Source organism: Styela clava, chromosome 3 (genome assembly GCF_964204865.1).
Source record: "Styela clava chromosome 3, kaStyClav1.hap1.2, whole genome shotgun sequence".
NCBI lineage: Eukaryota > Metazoa > Chordata > Ascidiacea > Stolidobranchia > Styelidae > Styela > Styela clava.
Window position 1 is genome coordinate 22,596,506 of NC_135252.1, and position 16,787 is coordinate 22,613,292.

The window sequence follows — 16,787 nt, forward strand, 5'->3', positions numbered from 1 at the left end:
AGAAAAATGATCAATATGATGTTTTCAATAAAATAGAGAAATACAGTGGATATATATATTTTTATGTAATGAAAAATTTGCAACATATATCCGTCTATCTGGGGGAACCGTACTGGCAGATTACCAGCATTGGGATAGTAAGATCGGCTATCAAATTGAGAGATGTTTTGAATATTCCCATTGTTTCTAATGTGCTATTTTAAACGCATTTAAGTCATTTTAATCTCGTGGATACTTGTACATGTTAATATAAAATTATTTAATACTTTTAAAAGTCTGTCAAAATTAACCTTGATCACATTAAATACAGATCGGGTTGTTTCAATGTGGTGAGCTAACTAGACTCAGTAATTATATATCATTTTGACTCTATGATGCATTTCGTTATTTTATCAACGCTCATTAATTATCAGGAAAATAATGTACACACATATAGTTGCATATTACGTAATAATTCAGCATGAATATGAATAAATCGACTATTTAAAGTAAGAAGTTTAAACGAAATACTATATAAAAATTCTATTCGTATTTGTTATCATTAATTAAGGGGGTGTTTGCGGTATCTGAAATAAGTATCAGTAAAATTATTTTGGTATTCAAGTAATTTTTGATTATCAATGAGATGATTGTAACAAAATCGATTAAGTAAGAAGAAACTTAATCTCCAGTGGAATTCGATAAATTATAGAAACAAAATTGGCAATAGCATTTTGTCATATTAATTGCCAAGAACACCATTCGAAAACGTTATACTATGATGAAAAGGTTAATGAAAAGTTTCATGAATCGTCTTTTGTGTCTGTTTCTTTCTGTTAAAAATAAAAACAATTTTTAATGAAAACGATTTTCAAAAACTTCAATTTTTCATCTAATACATTTTTTTTCTTCAATAGAAAAAAAAAAAAATTTTTCAATCGAAAACATTTAAGGGGTCTCAGGGGGTCTCCAACACGCGGCCCGCTAGGCATTTTTTTCCGCCCCGCGTCATGGTTGGGATTTTTAAACAAAAAACTAAAATAGTACGATGTCAACTACTAGTAAGTTTTATCGTGTCATTTATCATCAAGAGTCAGGTCTAACAAACTGTAAAAAGTGGAGCAAATATTTTTCCCTTTTATCCAGGTTCATGTTTTATTCTATTGTTATAATTCAATTATAAATGCAATAATTTCATTTCGCAAGTTCATTATTACAAAATAAACTAGTTTCGGTCAGTCCATTGTGCCCGAAGAAATATTTGCAAAGCTAATTGCACATTTACGTCGCATACCTGCGATGCTTGGCAGTTCTCATATTCGCGACCAGTTTTTTTTTCAACTACGAAAGTTAGCAAGTCAGCCCTCCGCACACGACTAACGGACGAGCATTTGCATGTTGTCTTAAGACTAGCAAACCAACGCAATATAAAGCCAAACATCGAGACTAAATATCCAGCACAAGTAATCGAATATGTTTCATGTCTCGTTTGCTCTAAGATTCAAGTGTAATTTCAACACAATTCTTCAGATACCCATTTTTGTATCTAGTTTCTTGGTTTGGTTTCTTGGTTTTCCGCGTGGTCAATAAATTTTCCGCGACATGTTTTGAATTGAAGACCCCTGATTTAAAGCGTTATTCTGCAGCAATACTTAGTATCATTGTCTTGATAACACCAGTAGTGATCATAAAGTCACTTCTGTTCGGTTAATAATGCTATCAATTGCGCTACACAAAAGGCAAACACTTTACAAAGTACGTAGTTTATTCAAGTTCATATTAAATGGAATACATTTATAAATCATGGCAACAATGCACGCCTTTTATAATATATTTTGTATGAATATCAGAGACAAGCTTTAAATTTTGATTGCAAAACTAAACCATACCTGAATGTAACTATGTCGAAGTTCACGACTGAGGAACACGATTGTTCCAACATCTCATATTATTATTTTCAATTTATATAGAAAATTGGTAATACTTTAATTTAACAGTATTTTACTATATTACTACCATACATCTAAATATTCTATCTTAAACTCATATGTTAAAACATGAACTTCAATATTCAGGGCTTAACTCGTTTAAAGTTTTCTTATGACGAATTGCAGAATGCGTATTTATGATAATACCAGTTGTATTTAATGCACTGAATCATTTTTGTTTGACTGCAAAGCCAGTAGCTAACTTGAAAAAAATTCTAGGTCAGTTCTGATATAAAGTTTATATCTAGTTTTTAATTATAACTGTAGTTTTATACCAATGCCATTCAAACACGCACCATATTTTATAACAAAGAAAGAATAAAATACTGACCAATTTAGGGCATAGACTTTTCAGTACTTGATCAAAACTTGTCACTTTGTTTAAACTTTCCTGTTCATCCTGCCCGCTACTGAGAAATGAAGCGCGGAGAGTACCCCTCCCTTTTCCCCAATTCGATGGCTGATTCATAGTTGCACCATTCTCATTTTCGGAATCACTGGAAGTTGTGCTATCATCAGTCTAAATGAAAATCTGGTTTACTTTCACGTTGCTTCGACATTCCACGATATAAATCTCTTTGTAATACTTTTTTGCCATAATTTGTTTCCATATTATTTACTGTTGTTAAAATCTGGAACACTTATACTTGACGCTGATGACGAACTAGTTGCTTCAATAGAATAATTTTCAGAAAAATTATCAATTTCCTCGTAAATATGAGCCGAGACAATATCAAATACCTCGTGGCCTTCCGGGCTTTTTCTCGAGTCACTGTTCGCCTAAACGCAGCGGTTTTATACAATTGTGATTTTCATAATTGCACTAAAAAGTATTTAAAAATTCAAAAATCTTACGCTAAGATATAACGATGAGGAACAAGTCGCAGCATTAGAATCAGCATCAGAATCTTCGTCGACATGTTCGTAGTCAGGAATGGATTCGTCGTCGGACTTTGCGCTATTTTCAATGAAATCAGTCTCCAAATTTGGGTTTATCTAAGTATCGAAGTCGTTTATTAAAAAATTGTACCTCCACTTCGACCAAAAAATAAAATTTATTATTATGATAACAAAGTGTGGCTGTAGTTACTGAATCAATAGTCCAAAAACATTTGAGCTCTACCTGATCGAATAGATACAATCGCGTAAAGATGGGATGAGCTATTGATTCCAGTTCTCGTTTCTTCTTCTTTATTACTGCTGTATCAGCTTTCTGAATTTAAGACAATTAAAATGCGTTTATAGGTATTAATCATCAAAAGTACACTGCTGTATATATAAGTATAAAAGTTAACTAACGTAATAACTGTTATACATACAATTGAATAAAAACGAAACAAACCGGATTTTTTTTGTGGGGGGGGGGGGGAGAGGGGGTGGTATTAGGAGCAAAATCTCGTATAGATTCATGACGATATGAGATGATGACTGAACAAAATGTCGAAGGGTGCGGGACGGAAAACGGTATGATAAGTGTGTGATTGTTTGAGATGAAGGTGTAATCCGTTGTTGGCCTTCTGCCGCATTTCGAAAGTCACTCACTTGCCTTGTCATAATGATAAATATAAACTTCTTTGCAGTTTTGATGTGCTATCCAAACTTGTCAAAGTTGCTGAATAATGCCAGATTCTACTCCATAAATCTTTACTACCCAATCGAAATTGCAGACTAATAACGGCTGCGTACTGTGGTCTCGGTGTAAGCGAAACTGCCAGTTCATTTAAACGCTGCGCCTCTAGTCTGCATCTTTGTTTGAATAGTTAACAGTCGCTTACAACTTCAGAATGTTCACTATAATTCCCTATGCTTCCCTGGTTAACGAGGTAAAATACGACTCGTTATAAATCGCAGCAAAAATCAGTAAAGGCATTCTAACTGAAGTGCAAAAATAATATTGTTTACCTTATTCAAATCTAGCCAACTGAGCGTTTCTGTACATAATTTCACTAAACGACTTTCTTCATCTTTTGTGATTTTTTGGTCAGATTGTAAGTCTCGAGCGGATTGCTTAGTTCTTAAAGCTAAATCTTCAAGCTCATTCCTTGATTTATGTTGATTTTTTAATTCCTCGTCAGCCTGTTTAAACTTTTCAGCATCCGCAGTCTAGATAGAACATATATTTTCAATGAGACATATTGATTTTGTCAATTTTTGTTTCTTTTTCAACTCAAATGCAAATATTTTTGCGAAAACAATAATTTTATGTTAGCATGAATGTAGTTCCGTTATTTAACGACGGTAATAACTGTGTGTGGTCTGACTGCGTTTTTATGTGTTTGCCTGGGGTATATTTAGGACCAGGTCTCTGAGTCAGCATTAATTAGGTATTTTATGAGTCATGTATTTGTATAACATAATCTACATACCATTCGAGCAATATCTATTTCCGCCAGTAATCTTTTTTCTTCAAATATAGTAATTTCATTTTTTCGACCCGAATTCTTGTCGTGAGCGCTCACATTCAAAATACCACTTGAATCTATTTCAAAGCAAAGTTCTACACTAGACACTCCGCGCGGAGCTGGAGGTATTCCTTCAAGTCGAAACGCTCCCAGAAACATGTTGTCGGTGGTAGCTGCACGCTCTCCTTGGTAAATCTAAGATACAAATTTTACAAATAAATTAATTATCTTAATTGTATATTAAACTAAATACTTTCAACTTCTAAAATGTTCGAATCGAATAGTTTTAAGTTTTCGTATTTGATCAAATTTCGAACCAAAATAATTACAAAGTTTCAAGATTAGTCATAGTAATACAAATTGGTCGTAGAAATACAAAATTGTCCATGGGACATATTTTCGGTCCCAATCCCATCCCATCCCATAAAAATTATGCTTGTCCCATCCAATCCCATCCCATCCCATGGGATTCCCATTGAAACAAAATTCAATAAAAGTGTTTAATTTAGTTTTAGCGTCCACTAAATAGGACTACATATACCAAGGGACATGCAAAACAACAACATTTACGGTCTTTTCAACTTTGTATTCATAACTAGTCCATCAGCGCCTTCACGAAGTATATTTCTAATGTTGAATCTTATTTTGCTCTTTATGACTAACAAGAGAGCTATGCTCAAATATATGGACACGAATACATAACAAAATGTTTTACCATCATTTCCCCAAAAATCATACGGTTTTTGTGTCCAACGAGTCCCATGGGAATTACAAATTTGTGCTGTCTCATCCCATCCCATCCCATGGGACGTTTCGCATGAGATTCCCATGGAAATCCCATACCCATAGACAACCCTGCAAATACCCGTTCTAGAAATATTTATTTTCAAATTGCTTTTAAAAACAAATTGAAGACAGAATATTGTTATAGATATCTAGGTATCTGAAAAAGTTTTGACATCAATCAGCAGGAAATGTTTTTGATTTCAAATTAACAGCTACCAAGGGGAAACTAAAATGATTAATACGAGAAATAATTAGAAAAGTTTTCTATACTTATCTACTAAAACTATAAAATCGATCTTCAATCCAGTTTGTGGATGTTCGAAGATAAGTGATTAAGAATGCTTTCGCAAATTATTCGACATATCAACAATCGCCTACTTACAGAAATGGCCAGAGTTGTCTGTTGGTCACGCGCTGTTGTAACGTTTATGGTGCGTTTAGTTGGGATTTTTGTGTTTTTCATGATAACTGCTGACATGAAATCTCCATCTACTTCAACTCCGAGTGATAAAGGAACGATGTCGCGAAGAATAAACTAAACAAAAATAGTATGTTACATTTATGAAATAAGACAATTTAAAAATCCATGTGGGTCCATTTGCGTCAGCCACTTCAATATGGTAACAATAAAGTTTCAGAAAAAACAAACAGGATAATTTGCCGTTAATATTTATTTAACACTGTATAAAATATTGCTATATAAAACGGCCATAATTGAAACAGTCAATCGCTTATTTGCCGTCACAAATAAAAAGTAACTGTACTGAAATTCATGCTTCAAATAAATACCTAATAACTAAAAATACTATTTTTATACTATACAAAACTAATATTATTATTTGTGTGACCGGAGTCGTGAGGTAACTCGAGAGGTCTTCAAGAAGCCACACATAAGTTAAATTAAGTAGGATTAACCTTACAGTTATTAATTTAGTAATCTTAGTAAATTTAAACGTTGTCTCCCGATTGATTGATAAATTACCTTTCCTAACTTTATGTTTTCCGCCTGCGCTGCAGCGCCATGTGCCACCGCCTCATCTGGATTAATGGTTTTATACAGAGTTTTTCCAGAAAAAAAATTTTGCAACATCTCGCGAATTTTTGGAATTCTCGTAGATCCGCCAACAAGAACTACGTCGTCAATCTGATAATAAATAGTTTTCAAATAGTACTTTCTGAAGTTTTGATCCTACACTGTTAAAAAAATTAGTAAATATACTAATTTTTCTAGTAAATTTTTACTACTTTTTCGTTGAATTTTACTTTCTACATGAGTATTTTATTGAAATCACGTGACTTGCTTAGCTGAGCCAATCAGGGTGCTTGTTTGTTAATAGTTTACTAATGAATAGTAATTCCACTGATCAGTTAGTAATTAATATAACAGAAAAATAGTAAAAAGAACAGTATACTTGGAAAAAGTAAAAAAAATCTAAGATCCTCTAATTTACGAGTAATTATTCTTTCCAATAAACGAATTTATCTACCTACGCATGCGATATAGTCACGAGCAAATTTAAATACTCCTTTAGAATTTCATCTAAATTTTGCTCTGGGTATTAATTTGAATTAATTTTATTCTAAAATTATTTTGGTGCATCACCCAAAAATTCTGATTGTTTTGCTATTGCATTAGACAAGATAAGATATTGTTTTTATATATTATTTTTCCGGAAGTAAGCGGACCTATTTGGCCAAATATTCATCCGCAAAAACTCCACGAGGCAGGTTGCGTGCGCAGCATTTTTGATTTCGAGTTTACTTGTGCCGCCCATCTCGGCTGGGACTCTATGCTGTTTGGGAGCTCAGGATCGGTTGCGTGCGTATGAAAACTGAATGCGTTACGTATGTTAAGTATGCAATAGCGTGAGTCTGAGTTTGATGATTGTGTTAGCAACGGTCTGTACGGTAGGTGCGGATTTACCACGGGTAGTGGTCTGATTATTGAGGTACCGGTACTGGTACTTTTTGCAGAGATCAAAGTTTCCTACATTTTAATCCTTCTCTTTACCGTCATAGGTCAAAGTTTCCTACATTTTAATCCTTCTCTTTACCGTCATAGGTCCTTTAGTACCGGTAATGTGCCAATTATGACATCACTCAAATGCCACGTGCCTGTAGCCCGCGCTTTTTCTGGTTCAGGAATTAGGACTCGGTAAGCGAGGCTCTTTGTCGTTAGTGGATGTTTATTTTAGGCGGTTGGTTTTTGTAGCTTTTCATGAGTTAATTGAGTTTGTGTTACAGTAGTAGACTTGTAGTTGGTAGACCAAAATATTCTTTAAATACCGTGTACATCAGCATCTAATGGTACCGGTACCGTACCTGTATACAGCGACATGCTTACACACTGCGTTAGTTTCGCCGTGTTACCGGTATCTATCGACGACCAAGAGTAAAAATCTGAATTGGCTATTTCAGTATTTGTTTCGGAATAGATGTAACTTACTGGTAGCCTATGGTGATATGATACGTTCAAACGTTACAAGTCAGTAGCAACAATAAGTACGGTACCGGTACCGGTAACAGACAGATGAATTCAACTATAGCTACAAAGTCTACAAGGCGGCCATCTTGGTCGGAACGTATTTGGCGCTTTCACAATTTACACTGTATTATATACATATCCTAATACTTTTAGGACATTTTATTCTTCACAGTAAAATGACGTCATTTCGAATCTCGATTCGAGAGCTCAAAATGAACCAGAACGATTTTAGTCATTTCATATTTGATTCATGAAAAATCTTACAATATGGGGGACCGATCCTAAAGTACGAATAATTGTAACAACGGAAAATAATAAATTGAAATGACTGAAACTAAATTCGCTATTGTTGAGGTGATGGTTTAAAATAAGGATTATTTGTTTTTGGAAAAATATAAGAGGTTATAACTTATCTGAGGTTAGGCTATACTTAAATATTCTAAAGTTCTTCTATTCTTTATTTTACTTCATAGTCAAGTACCCTAGTTATTGTGCACCTGTTCTTGCAGACTGGTACCACATGCGACATAGTGTGCTCTAGAGGTTGTCTGTTTCCATGTCTGTGTAATAATTACTTGACAATAATTGCCCTTTCTTTTCCAAGCAGGCTGTAATTTAATGTTACTTTCATCTCTCTTCAGTCTTGCAATAGGAACAAATTATGTAACTAATCGCAAGGTCGATGACCCAACCTCTATGAAATTACCAGTACTTAGTGTCATTCAATCAGAAAGTGGATCACTTACTCAGGCATTATTATTTAGGACATTGAAATATTCAACCAATAAAAAAATTTATGAATTTATAAGTTCTTCAAAATCGGAATCAAAGAGTCTGAAAACTGAATTACCAATATCGACTGGGGTGGTCACGTTGATCGCCTATTATTTCGGAGAGGACCTAAACCAAATATTTAAGTGTTTCCAGGTATGTTCTATGCTTTTTTTGTGTAAAGTGCTTTTTTTTGAAAGTTTTGGCATCAAGAGTAATGTAACTTCTGCACAACACTGTTCGTATAAAGTTTTGTGAGCCGACTGCAAATTAATTGGAAACTAACTGCATGATAGTGGTTAACGGAATATTTTTGCATATTTATTCACTACTTTGCCTATTTTCAGAAAGAAACCACTTTTTCCCAGATATTAGAAGATATTCCAAAATCTCCATTTATTGCTTGCATAGGTAAGTGTTAGAGGTGAGCGATGTAATTGCGAATATCAGGAACAATTTCGAAATATGATATGATAGCCATTTTGTGTCGCCATATACTTCTCAGTTGTGATTATTATAAAATAATATCACCAGCTTCTGTCATGCAGCCTGCTTTAACTGTTGCGTCACAGTATGCATTGCTTGAAATATGAAATATAATATTTCTGAAAGAACGTAATGCGCATCATAAGCCTCATCAATGTAATAAGTTCTCCCTTCGTTTTATCAGTGTTACGCTTGCTATCACTGGTGAGTGGCAATAAGAACAAATCCATGTCTGCTATGTTAGCCATATAGCCAAAGCCAATTTTGAGATGACCGTACTATTATACAATTAATAATTGTGTAATTGCATATTATCAAAAAATCACTAATCGTCCACCTCTAGTAAGTGTATGTTTAGAAGTTGAGATAATAAGATTAATCAACCTGTCAAGTGACTTTCATTTTATTCATGAGCCTATAGATTCGAAGCTAAAGTTTACAATCTTGTGTTTCAGGTAACACGGTAGCGACTGCTGAGACTTTTTACGTCATCGCTGAACGAGAAGTGGTGTGTTCCTGTAGATCGTTTTTTGAAGCGGTAGCTTTTCAGTTTGCTTCGTTCTATGTTTTCAACATAGAATATCCAAAGAAGGCCTTGCTGACGTTTGATTTTATTCAGAGGTAAGAAAAAAATTGCTAGTCTACAGTGCTGATATAATTCTTGCTGTTGGCACAATGTACACGTTGTTAACGAATTACCTGTTACTTCTGTCATGTATTGTTATTTGTTGACATACAATACAAAAAATGGGTTGTGAAAATGAAATATGTGACTGGACTTGAACAAACTCATGGTGTCCATACCCTGGGGACTGGGCCATAAGTAGGGCTGGGAAGAATTTAATTAGTTAAACAGTTTTTAGGTGGTTAATGATAGTCATGATTTATTTTAACCATTCATCGGTACGGTACCGATAAATGGTTAAAATAAATCATGACTGACTGGCGTTACCACACATGTTTCTTCCTAATCTAATATGTTTTACATCCATCTGTGAAAAATGAACTCACAACAATCCTATTTTAGTGAACTTCAATTTCAAACGATCTCACTGTGCTCTCCATTTTGTAGCAGGAAATTTTTGATATATTTGCAAAAAATCATTACTAATGACAGAAATTAATACAATATTTTTCAATTGCTGCATTTGCAATCGAATGTCAACGAGCGGATGAGCCTATTGCGATTTGCGACAACTGGGGGCTAGAAGGATCTGGAGCTTTCTGGTTTGGCAATTGCATTCCTGGCCCACCGACAGTTTTTTGTTCATCCCTTGGCAAGGCACGATACATTATAAATACCTGACATTTTTACTATTTTTGTCCAGTGTTTGTGTTTTTACTATTTTGGTGGTGAGATGACAGAACGTTTTCCAAATTTCATATGTGAAACCTATTCGCCATTTAAGTTCGGTCTTTTTTCAGGTTCTTCGGTGACATAAACCCCAGAGTCACTAAGTCGAAAAAAAGTAAAGGCAAAGACGTTCATGCAAAAGTAATCGGCCTTGCAAGAAGAGTGAATCTATCACAGGCGTTATATGTGCCGTTGTTAGAAATTGATGTTTAAGTAAACTTTGGTGGTGTTACTGCAGCTTACATCACTTTTGACCAGGGGTGAAAACTCGATCAAATTTTCACATGCCTTTGATTGAGTTTCTCAAGTTCGAGTTCATTACCCTGGTCAGGGGTTTGAGTTCATGTATTTGATAGAATTTTTCGAAGTTCGAGTTCGCAGCCCTGCTTTTGGCTGATCGATTAATTTGATAAAAAAATGATTTAGCTGTGTGTTGGGTGTGAAGTCTGGATAATTTTAAACAAACTCTGCTGCGTGATCTTCTTCAACCACAAAATTTCTGGCTTCCACTCATGACTATCAACTCCCACATTTGCAAATATATGACTCCGTCTCCTGCTCAAGACTCCTTCAAAATATGAATTAAAACTCTTGACTCCCTGATCTTTTAAGATTTGACTGCTGCTATGCTAGCTGCTTTAGTGTAACTTTTTGTCCAGTTTTATCAATTTTAACATTTTCGAATTTGCACATTCTGCAAACTCTGCTCCTAGCTCATGAGCTTTAAAAATGTCCAGTCAAACTCTATTCATAAGTGTGGATAAACTCCGACTATGATTAACTCTATAGATTCTGCAAGCTTCAAAATTTAGAACTCCCACTCATGCTCCTACCAAAATCCTCAAACTCCCGCTCTTCGACTTCACACCCCTTGAAATCTTATCTTGAAAATTATCTTGCATAATTAATTTTAGAATTTGTCATCTTTGAAACTCTTGCCATAGCTACAAAAGAGGTTGCATGAAATTTCCCAAAATTTTCATTTTGAAACACTATAATTAGAGTAAAGTGCAAAAAATCGTGAAATTCTACAATAGTCTCGTTATTATGTCACGTTTGCCAGCGTCTCATAGCCTGGTATTCAGAAATTTGATTTCAAAATAAGTTTGTCAACTAAACAACCCAGTCCTAGAACGTTTTCTTGTTTGACTTTATTTGGATCTATTGAGATAAATAAATAGACCTCGAAATGTATAGACCAGATTTCTAACAAGTGCCGATAGAAACTCAATTTTGATCAATTACATACAGAATTCCTATGTCCTACAAGAACTTGTGCCCTCATTTTATTGCATGGATAGCTTTCAACGTCTGCTAATAGGTGTTTAAATTTGACTGTAGACCATATATTTTCTGAAATTTCTTTCGAAACTGTTTTACAAGCCTTAAAGGCATTCAGTGTGTATTTATGGTTTTATAAAAATATCAATTGTAATAAAATGATTTTCGTTTCCAGAATCTCGTTTTTTTTATTTTAACTGTAATATTCTGTGTGTTTACTGTTGTGTCGTGCCAGTAAATAGCTTTGCTACTCTCGTAGTGGTTCGGTCATCGCGAGTGAGAAATTACCATCATGCTAGTATTGTATGGTACTACTGTCGGGTAAGGTAGCTGCCATCGAGATGGTAATTTTATTTACTATTTTAAGGTAAAAAATATTACTACTGGTGGGTAGGTTTACTGCCGTCAAAAAAGTAGTATTTTTTACAGTTTTATAGTAATTTTTGCTACCATCAATCTCTGTAAATTTACTGAAAATACTGTTCATAATACTACTGATAGGGCCTGTAAATTTTTTTACATGGGCCAGTACTTTTGCTGCCATTTTTTTTTAGTAAATTTGGAAAAAAAATTTTAACAGTGTAAAGCAATCATTTTGTTGCCGATTTGAAACAAAACAATCTGACTCTCCCTAATTTCTAATATTCCATACCTTGTTTTTGTCCAACTTCGCTTCTAGAAGTGTTTTTTCAACAGTTTTAATTGCCTTTTCGAAGTAGTCATTATTTAGATCTTCGAATTTGGCTCTACTGAGAGAAACTTTAAAATCAATTCCGCTATGAAGGCCATCTATTTGTATCCTGCGAAGTTTACATAAACTGATTGTATTGTGCATTGTCTCAATAAATTGAATAAACTTGATTTCATTCGTGTAATAGTATTTGGTTCAAAATGTCAGCTAATTTTTCAAACTCATATGCCATATGGGTATTAAGTACCCTTTTCTTCGTATTAACACCTCCTGAAGATTTTGCGCAATACACTAATCGTTTACAAAATCTATAAAACGAATACTTGCAATAATTTTGTCCAAAAAATGAGTTAACACAGTTTAATTACAAAGAAATATTGCAATGCAGTAATTGTATCGGTTGCCCTATATCTAATAAAAAGAAAGTTAAAATGCGATTTTACTGTAAAACAACAAATAATTTACTTGGCATGTGTAGCAACTGATAGTTTTCTCTTGGCTGCTTCGCAAGCGACGCGTAGTCGACTCAATGCTCTTTTATTATTCATCATATTTGCACTGTGATTTTCATTAAACATTTTGGAAAAGTAATCAACCATTCGATTATCGAAGTCTTCGCCTAAATTGAACAAATAAAACAAATATTTTTAAAAAAACATTAGCCTATCCACATGTTTAAAAAGGAGTGGTCAATTCCACTAGAAATTAAAAACGAAAAATTTTGAAAAGAGCATTTCGAAGCTTTCCCTATCAAAAGTGACAATACTTTATGAGTAAATTCAAGATTCAGAAATTTTAGATTGATTCAGTTTGTTTTTGAGGTAAACGGGAAATTATTATTCAATTGGCGTGATAGAAAAAGATAAAAATTTATGACTTATATATCACGAAATATGCCGTGTTCTTCTGGCATAACTTATACATTAAACTTAACTCGAAACAGAGAATGAAATTACATAAAATCCTAAATTCGCAAGTGTATCGGCTCTATCTTATATGCTGTATAAATGATAGTAGATTTAGCAATAATTTTGATAATTCAAAAAAGATATTGAGATATTAAAATTATATAAAACAGGATCACAACGACATAAAACGTAATTTACCTCCTAAATGGGTATCGCCTCCTGTTGCTTTAACCTCAAATACATTATTTTTCATTGTCATCACCGTAACGTCAAACGTTCCTCCACCGAGATCAAATATTAAAATATCACGCGGGCCTCTATCCTGTAAGTTGTTGAAAAATGGCAACAATTTAGTAAATATACTTTACGCAGATCACTAAATCGTTTTGGTTCTTGGTATAAAAAAATTATAAAAACCTTATTTTCAATTCCGTATGCAATTGCGGCTGCAGTGGGTTCGTTCAATAATTGAAGTACGTTAAACCCAGCTATTTCGCCAGCATGTTTAGTCTCTTTTCGTTGCGAATCATTGAAATAAGCAGGAACTGTTATAACGGCATCGGTGACTTTACTCCCAATATACGCTTCTGCAGCTTCTTTCAAAACACCAAGCACCATAGCGCTTATTTCTTCTGGATAGAAAGTAGTCACTTTGTTCATATAATTGACCTGTCAAATAGAATTATTATAATCGCATCACAAAAAATACAAAGAATACAAAAGTATGTGGAAGTTTCTGGCCTGGCATTAGCAAAATTAAATAGTAATAAATATTGCGGGTTAGAAATGAATAATGTTCACTCTCAACATATGTAAAAAACAAAAATGCGAGTCGATGTATAAAACAAGTCAACAATTTTTACCACAATAAATAATCAAATTCACTGAATTAGCGACTGAACCCGAATCCATTTATTTCAGAGAATAAAATAAAAATAAAGATGTTATACTTTGTCAAAATCTATAAACCAACTACTTTTGAAGTTAACTCAAGCATTGACATAGCTTCAGCTTTGACTTTCACCAGCTGATTGATATCAATAATTGCCGTAATAATTAGATACAAATCATATTGGAACGAAAGCATTATTATTTTCAAGTTTTTTGTCTTAATATTTTTGTTTCGGTATTATTGACTACGATTGGCTTGTATTTGGAATGCTTTATGTCAAATTGAAAAAATTGAGTCTAAATTCTATATTCCATAATTGAAAGTTACTCTACCTGTATTTGTGGTTTGTTGTCTTTGTCGATTACTTTGAATCCAAGCAATTTCAAATCATTTTGGACGTTTTGGTCGTCGTATGTTCTACCAATTAAACGCTTGATTTCTGTAATAGGAAAAGAGATAATATATATGTATGAATACACAGTAAAGAATCTATAAACAAAATCAATTGGTGATTTGAATTTTAAAATAAAAATTAGCAACCTATAATTTTAATTTACTTCAGTTAACAATTATCGCTCCTTATTTCTTTTCAAGAACTGGTTAATTTGCATCGATAAAATAACATAATTAAATGAGATAGAGATACATTTGAGATAATGATTACAAAAGCATATGCCAATCAAACACTGATAAAATATCTTACGTAACAATGTATTCTCATAATTTAATGATGCTTCAGATTTTGCTGTATCACCAATAAGTCTCTCTGTATCTGAAAATGACACACATGACGGTGTAACTCTGCTGCCTTCATCGTTCGCTATGATTTCAACCTGTTATATTCAAATGTAAATACAATATTAGAATGACAGAAACGATATGAATGAGAACATGTTTTATTTGTGTTATTATAACAAGCCCATATTATCAATGACGATAGCTTCAGGTTTAAAACCTACTAGTTATTCTAAAATATCAATTAATGCTTCCAGAATTTTACCGTATTACAGGTGTTAGACGATCCGCATTGTGATACATAATAGAGCTAGCTCTACGCTTGTATGGCGTAAATAATATAAAAGTTGACACAATTTTGGATGCCTACTAAGCCTACATTATAACCCAATAAGCCGAAATCGTCAGCAAGTATACGTATTTTGTACTAACTCAATAAAATTGGCATACCCGATCGTTTCTGAAAACTGCCACACATGAATAGGTTGTTCCAAGATCGATTCCAATTGCTGTCATCTTTTTAGTGAATCCAAAAGTACTGAATCATACCCTGCGTTGCATAGCCTGAAATTACAGTCACGAGTTACTTCCCTTTTTACAATACAATGTACCCAGACGAAAACTATTTCGTGCTCGGAAACAGCGAATCGCGTCGTTGTTTGCTTGAGTTGTTGAGACTAACGCCCCACCAACAAACCGCGATGGAGTCGAAATAAGGAGACCGGATTGAACCGGATTGCTCATTTGAAAACAGAAAACGTGATTTACGTAGTTTCTGAGGCAAGAAATAAAACGGGAAATGATCCTAAATAGTAAAGTGTTTTGGTAGAAAATATTCCAGAAATTTTTCATTTTTTGTATATAGTTGTTAAAATCAGAATTTTATGTTGTGTCAAGCCTCGCTGATTTTATGGAATTATATTCATCTTGAATGAAATGGATCTGGTGTATTCATGTTGATTTCGTTTAAGTTTGGTCTTTGCTTATCCCAAAATAATACAATTAACTAATGTCGATCTTTATGTAGCCATCCATACATGAAACAATCTGTAATGGTATATGAGGTATCGCATTTCTTCATATTGTCTTTCCTTTGACAATGAATAGTCACCTTTGTAAGTTGTGACCTGTTCATCCAATTGTAATATTATATACAAGTCGAGGTGTTGATTTTCTCATGCGTGAAATGACCTTATATGAATTAATATTTAAAATGCCTGAACGCGACAAACGGTGCATCTAACCAATACCACAGCGCTCCACAGCGGCACCAAGTATAGCTTATCCATTTTGGGTATTAAGAGAAGCCACCGATCAATAATACATTGTGTTTGCTTGTAATAATTGAAGATTTAGAATAAGACTTTAGATTTAAAATTAGACAAAGCTGGATGTATTTTATTGGTATTCGTCACATAACGACAGTCTCTATCTCTGTGTTATCGTCACTTGACAAACAGAACAATAAATTCCGCAAACAACAATAAGATCATAAGTTTTAATGTAAACAGGCGTCAGAATTATATAAGAAATCAAATATCTTAACTCTGTGTTAAAATTAACCCATTACATATTGAATACTAAAATTATATCCGTTTATGAATTGTACTACTTTTCTTATTTTCCTTAAATTATTTTAATTTAATCGAAAATCTCAAGAATCGATGCGCTCAAATATCATGTAATTATACAAGGGGCCAAACAGCGTCATTAAGTTAAATTTTAATTTATTACCAAGAATTTAAAGCTTATTTAGCTATGAATATAATGAGTGTTTTTTTGCAAAACATACGTGAATCGAATATACCTATAATAAAATTTCCAGTAGACCCAACTCCTACAACGATTCTTGCGTGTCAGCAAGGTTTGCCGCTATATCTAAGCGGCGCTTGGTAAACAGATTCAGTATTTACAAAGGTCGTATAAAGTATCGTATGACGGACGGGTAGCATCCTTTATTATCAGCGCAAACAAAGCACGAATACCCATTTGCCAGTTAAACATTTCAAAGAGGATTTAAAAGGAAAAT

The 16,787-nt window shown here is 33.6% G+C and overlaps 2 protein-coding genes across 2 annotated transcripts; one reads left to right on the top strand and one right to left on the bottom strand.

Annotated features, from left to right (window-relative positions):
• Positions 1 to 31: 31 nt before the first annotated feature.
• Positions 32 to 15,389, bottom strand: LOC120341972 (heat shock 70 kDa protein 1-like). The gene is made up of 15 exons (XM_039410593.2): positions 15,209 to 15,389; positions 14,727 to 14,856; positions 14,356 to 14,462; positions 13,549 to 13,800; positions 13,330 to 13,453; positions 12,689 to 12,842; positions 12,185 to 12,332; positions 6,138 to 6,299; positions 5,538 to 5,690; positions 4,334 to 4,564; positions 3,870 to 4,070; positions 3,091 to 3,180; positions 2,823 to 2,963; positions 2,299 to 2,487; positions 32 to 812 (listed from the first exon to the last, which is right to left on the bottom strand). The coding sequence occupies exons 1-15, from the start codon at positions 15,272 to 15,274 to the stop codon at positions 783 to 785; spliced, it is 2,178 nt and encodes a 725-aa protein (XP_039266527.2). The 5' UTR covers positions 15,275 to 15,389; the 3' UTR covers positions 32 to 782.
• On the top strand, positions 7,512 to 11,136 carry LOC120334093 (uncharacterized). The gene is made up of 4 exons (XM_078110947.1): positions 7,512 to 8,567; positions 8,759 to 8,822; positions 9,353 to 9,518; positions 10,323 to 11,136. Exons 1-4 carry the CDS (start codon positions 8,259 to 8,261, stop codon positions 10,462 to 10,464), a joined length of 681 nt encoding a protein of 226 aa, XP_077967073.1. The 5' UTR covers positions 7,512 to 8,258; the 3' UTR covers positions 10,465 to 11,136.
• Positions 15,390 to 16,787: the final 1,398 nt, after the last annotated feature.